Genomic DNA, 6,000 nt, shown 5'->3' with positions numbered 1-6,000 from the left:
GTGCCGTGGGCGTGGGAGAGGGAGAGGGAGAGGGAGAGGGAGAGGGGAGGAAGTGGAGATGGGATCAAGGCAAGGCGTGCATGCAAGTATGTATTACTGGGGATTCAACCTGGGGCTTTATGTGTGTTAGGATTGAGCTGTATTCCAAGCTAATTTTTATTGACTGCCCTTTTTCTGGGTTATATTTTGTTATAGAAGTATAAGACATTATCTTTGAGTGAATACTTTAAATTGAGTACTACCTTCATAGAATTTTTGTACCTATTAAAATATTAGGCCAGGGATAGCTTTAAATCTTGGAAGGCAGAGGCAGGAGGATTTCTGTGAGTTTAGTTTGAGGCCAGCCAGTGAATTCCAGAAAGACACTGTCTCAAAAAAAAAAAAAAAAAAGATTTGTTGGGAAATATAGCTTATGTATATGCTGTGCTTACTCATCAAGAGTTTACTTTGCCTGTGGTGGCACACGCCTTTAATCCCAGCACTTGGGAGGCAGAGGCAGGTGGATTTCTGAGTTTCTGAGTTCGAGGTCAGCCTGGTCTACAGAGTGAGTTCCAGGACAGTCAGAGCTATACAGAGAAACCCTGTCTCAAAACAAACAAACAAACAAACAAACAAACAAACACAGAGTTTACTTTGTAACTGGGTCTTGATTTATAGTTGATTGTCATTGATGTTGACTACACTTTATTTGTCCTTTTTAGCTCTGTTATACATATGTGTTTCCCTAAATTTTCTTTGGAAATTTGGAAAAAAAATATTAACAAAAGACTAGATGCATTTTGAGAAGTGTATTATATTAATACTAGTTTTATGATGGCTAAAACTTTGATTCTTTAAATTAATCCTCCAGCATGTTTTTATATATATATATATATATATATATATATATATATATATACACATACATACATACATACACACACACACACACATTCATGTTTAATTGGCATAGCATATATTCATATTATTCATATTATATTCGTATTATTGTGATATTGTGGAATATGTTGGTACATTTCTCTATATGAATACAATGTGTATGATAAGTCAGTGTTTGTGAAATATACATCTGGAATTCTCTACTAGCTGCATGTGGTTCTTCCGTGCTGTACTATTAGACCTTGTTTCTCTTTTAGCTTCTGTACTCCTGTACTCACTAACCATCTTTCATCTCCCTCCCCAACACTCTTCCCAGCTTCTAGTGACAACTATTCTAGTTCTTTCACATTGCTGCAGTGACAGAATTTCCTTCTTTCTGTGACTGACTGGAGTTCCATTGCATATATAGTTACTCATTCTGAGGGTGACAAGGTTGATTCCACATTTTGTTCATCAAGATAAGGAGCAAGAGAGGAAATAAACATAGAAATTCAGTAAGAGCTTTTTAGTTCCTTTGAAAGCTTAAAAGTATTGAGTTTGCTACATGACATGTTTAAGGCTCTTGTGCTATGATAAGAAAATTTTATTATGCAAAAAAATGAATATACAAAAATAGAAAAAATCTGGGGCTGGAGAGATGGCTCAGTGGTTAAGAGCACTGACTGCACTTCCAGAGGTCCTGAGTTCAAATCCCAGCAACCACATGGTGGCTCACAACCATCTGTAATGAGATCTGATGCCCTCTTCTGGTGTGTCTGAAGACAGCTACAGTGTATTCATATATAATAAATAAATAAATCTTTAAAAAAAAATAGAAAAAATCAATCTCTACTTCCCCATCCCTCTGGTCTTAAAGAGTTATCAGTGCTGGGAACTGACCACTGCCAGAACAGCAAGTGTTTTTAACTGCTTTGTGTTCTGTTGGGTAACATGAGTAAAATTGATAGGAAATGTGACCATATATCTATCTCTTTTGGGAACAGCTAAACTATTTTTAGAGATGTACTCCTGAGGATTTCAGGTTCTTCATATTCCTCTGACATTCTACACATAGGTAGTACTTTAAAATGCATGTACATGTATGTGTGCAGGTATACATGTGTGAGAATCTTAGCATATTCAGGAATGCCATCTATTTCTTTGGAGGCAAGGTCTCTTACTAAGGTCATTAGCCTGAAGCTCACCAGCTAAGCTAGACTAGCACATCAGTGAGCACCCAGGATACTCCTGTTTGCTTCCAAAGTGCTTTGATTCCAAGTGTGTGCCACTGTGCCCAGCTGTTTATATGGGTGCTGGGTGTCGAACTCAGGTCCTACACTTTTTAAGTTGAGCATTTAATGTCTGAGCCATCTCCCTAGCTCCTCTATATTTTTGGCATTAGTATCTTGGCACTGGAGTTACATTTTTAGTTATCTAATAATATGAAAATATATCAAATTTATGTCTATGTTAGCTAAGATAGAGCAGTTTGAGTTCTAAGTACATAAGCTCGGTCATAGGAGACTTTGCCTATCATGTAACCAGGCCACAACAGCATAAAACAACAAAAACAGTACAGTAGTTTAAGTGTGTGGACGATGCTGTTGTCTTCAGCTGGACAAGTAGTAGTCATCTGAAACAAACTTGGTTTCTTTGTGTTCTTTCTCCTCATGGCTTATGGGGTGAGGAATCCATTTTTCTTATAGATGTCCACCAGTCAGTGGGAAGTTGTTGCTTGTATTTGCTGAGGCAGAAAGCTTGAGGAACCTTTTTAAATTTTTGTTGCCTAGTTCCTTCAAAGATTATGGAGAATCTGGCAACACTGTTTGTTCCTGTTCTTGCTGGCTTGTAAGTCTAGTGTTTGTTGTTGAATTTGTTACTTTAGCAGCTTCCTTGCCCCTTGTCTCCCAGAGCATTCTGTTAAAGACAGCTTCCCCTCCCAGCCCAGCAGAGGTGCCTGGCCTTGGTCCTCTCCTTTGATGTTCTCTCTCACTGCCTTAATGCTGCTTATGCTTATGCTTAAGATTCAGACTCCCATAAATGCCATCTTTTTGTTGTTGTTGTTGTTTTTATTTTTAAATCAAACTTTAGCAACCAAAAATACTGGGTGTGTCTGATGCTAATCTGTGCAGAGAAAGGCTCACTAAGGAGAGGTGATAGCACATTAGTGGACCATCTTTGCATTTCTTTTTTTTTTTTGGTTTTTTGAGACAGGGTTTCTCTGTGTAGCCCTGGCTGTCCTGGAACTCACTCTGTAGACCAGGCTGGCCTCGAACTCAGAAATCCGCCTGCCTCTGCCTCCCAAGTGCTGGGATTAAAGGCGTGCGCCACCACCGCCCGGCTCATCTTTGCATTTCTAGTTGGGTGTTTTTTTGTTCTTAGAGACATAGGTGAACTATTATATAATTTTTCAGGTAAGCACAGGATATGAAGTAATAAGGTAATTGATTTATATTTTACCCAAGTCACTTTGTTTCTGTAGTTGGGAAGATCCATTTTCTAAGATAAGCTACACAAACATCTTGAAACATTAGTAAAATACTGTGTTTGCTGATTTTAATTATTGCTTGTTTTATCTTTCTGCAAGGTCTATAACATTTGAAAATTACTGTCAACACAGGAATGTCAGTGTTTTCACATTTCTTACAGAACTATTTAAAGTTAGTAATGTTTTCACAGCAGTACTATTCAGTTTAGAACTAGTGAGAATTTAGCTGGCTGATACTCAGTTTTTTCTAGGCTGATTTGCATGCCTGTGTATGCATTATGGCCATTTAAGGTATGGCCAGTTAGGGGAAAAACGATGGCTAATTTTGCTCTTTTTTTCCTTCCTCTTCTTAAAATAAAAGGTCTTAAGCAGAAAAGGAAGAAGAGCCTTGTCAGAGACTGGAGAAGGACAGGGTCTCTCCTGACCTGGACTGGTCATGGTAAGTACCAGAAATAAGGAAATTAGAGTCAGATTCTTGATAATAGTGAACACTAAACATGTCTTTCTGTTTTATAAGAAATAATTTCATTTTTTCCTATTCCCTAATTTATCTCTGTTTCCTTTGTCAATTCCTCAGTGCCAGTCCAGTATGAATAGAACAGCTATGTATGCAGCACAGTGTAATGGAGGATGATTGAAATATGTTCTTCTTGGACTCCAGTATTTTAATTTCTTCCTTTAATAGGAAACTGATTTAGGGGTATAGCTCAGTGCTAAACCATATCCTGTTGCATATGTGAGGTCCCAGGTTCACGTCCTCCCATTTCCTAAAATAATTCTAGGAAGCAAGACATAGTGAAAATGATTTTTGTGTGTTTATTTGGTGTGTGTAGAGAATTGTTAGATGACCACTCACATATTTTTTCTTTGATTGACAAAATTGCGAAGCATTTATTGTGAAATGTATTACAACATAAATATATTATAGAATGGTCACATCGAGCTAATTAACATGACCACACATAACACACATTCTATATGAATTTATTAGATGGAAGCAATTCCCTTCCTTTTCTATTGTGTTTTCAAGACTTTTTACCCCATGGCAGATGAGGAAGCTGTGTACACCTTGCCTATACCTTTCACTTTAGAAAACAATGGGCATTTCAGTGGCATCTGGACAATAGGCAGAAAAGATGGGACGTAGCTAGCTACATCTCATTAGTCATAAGGACATAGAAACAAAGCTTTGAGGACTAGCGAAGTTATTTTCTATAACATTGTCTGGTGTGTGTGTGTGTTTTGTTTTGTTTTTAAATGTGGTAGTTCTTAGACCTAAGGTGTTTTGGCTGGTACACAAAGAGGTAATTGAAGGTAATTGAAAATGCCATGTTAATTTCAGGCTTCATTAGGGACATGTATGGAGAATGCTTTTCAAAATTAAAAACAAAGTAAAAAAGCACCCCCACCCCCAGTTGTGTAGTTACACCATATTAAAGAGAGGAGGAAGGCAATTTCTTCCTTCTTAAAAGTGGTGGGCATCACAATTTTCTGATTTAATCTTGTACTCAAAGCATGATGATGTTTTACTACTAGTTTTTTGGGGGGTGAGAGTGGGAGATAGTATACAAGACAGGGTTTTTCCATGTAGCCCTGGCTGTCCTAGAACTTGCCCTGTAGACCAGGCTGGTCTTGAACTATCAGAGATTCACCTGTCTTTCTGCCTCCTGACTGCCGAGGTTAAAGGCGTGTCCACGACCAACCAGCTACTATTTTTCATCTAAAGTATGTTTTTATTGCCCATAGTTTTCAATAAGCTGAAAATGTGCTTGCCTAGTATTGGCAAGGTGTGTACAGCAGTGCCCATGAGTGGCAGTCAGTCACCAAAGCTGCTCTGCTCTGCACCACGTGCTTACCCTTCACTATATGCCACATAGCCAGCAGTATAGACTTCTTTCTGGTACTGCTGAGGTCTCTGTGGTGCCCAGCAGTCCTCATGGGGTTCCTTCTGCCCCAAAGCTATGGAGCAGAGTGACCATACATTATAAAGGATATGTCTTAGTTACTGTTGTTGGGAAGAGGCACCATGACGAAAGCAGCTTATAAAAGAAAGCATTTAAGTGGCGATTTGCTAACTTCATGGTTATGGTGGAAGCATAGTGGCACGTGACAGGCATGGTGCTGGATGGTAGTTGAGAGATTTTGAAACCTCAACCCCCCCACCCCCAGTAGCACACCTGCTTCTTGTGTTTTTTAAAAAAATGTACCAGATATACCAATAGCCTCTTGGTTTTCAGAGTCTGGTAATGTCAGATACGTTTTGCATCAGTGTGTCCTCAGACTAGAGATACCTTTATCAGTGTGACTTGTGTTCTTACTACAAATGGCTCAGAGAAGTTAACTAAAAAGGAGAAAAGGTTTATTTTGGTTAACCGTATTGGTCAGCCACCCCTGGCTTTTGGGTGTGTGGTGAGACAGTATATCACGGTGGGAACATGTGATAGAAAAGACCACTCACCTGGTGGAGCCCAGGAAACAGAGAAGAGGGCCTGCCTCTGAGAGTTTCTAACTCCCTGCTGACAGTCCTGTGTGCTAGCACCAAAGCTTTAATATGTAGACCTTTGGAGAATCCTACTACAAACCATTTCAGTACCTAATATATCAGATGAAACACTTGGGGAGATATTTTCCTTGAACATTTCTGCTTGTTTCAA

At 38.9% G+C, this 6,000-nt stretch overlaps 1 protein-coding gene across 2 annotated transcripts in view; it reads left to right on the top strand.

The window, feature by feature from the left end:
* The window catches only part of Mtmr3 (myotubularin related protein 3), a 103,547-nt gene that overhangs the window by 51,337 nt on the left and 46,210 nt on the right, over positions 1–6,000 (top strand). For both annotated transcript variants that reach the window (XM_028758110.1, XM_028758109.1), the window contains exon 4: positions 3,708–3,785. In XM_028758110.1, coding sequence (XP_028613943.1) covers positions 3,783–3,785 — 3 coding nt within the window. In that variant the 5' untranslated portion in view covers positions 3,708–3,782. The remainder of the gene's footprint in view (positions 1–3,707; positions 3,786–6,000) is intronic.

This window comes from Grammomys surdaster, unplaced genomic scaffold (assembly GCF_004785775.1).
Source record: "Grammomys surdaster isolate TR1022 unplaced genomic scaffold, NIH_TR_1.0 126187, whole genome shotgun sequence".
In the NCBI taxonomy this organism is placed as follows: Eukaryota; Metazoa; Chordata; class Mammalia; order Rodentia; family Muridae; genus Grammomys; species Grammomys surdaster.
The sequence above is the reverse complement of the archived record's forward strand: the minus strand, read 5'-3'. Positions and strand labels throughout refer to the sequence as shown.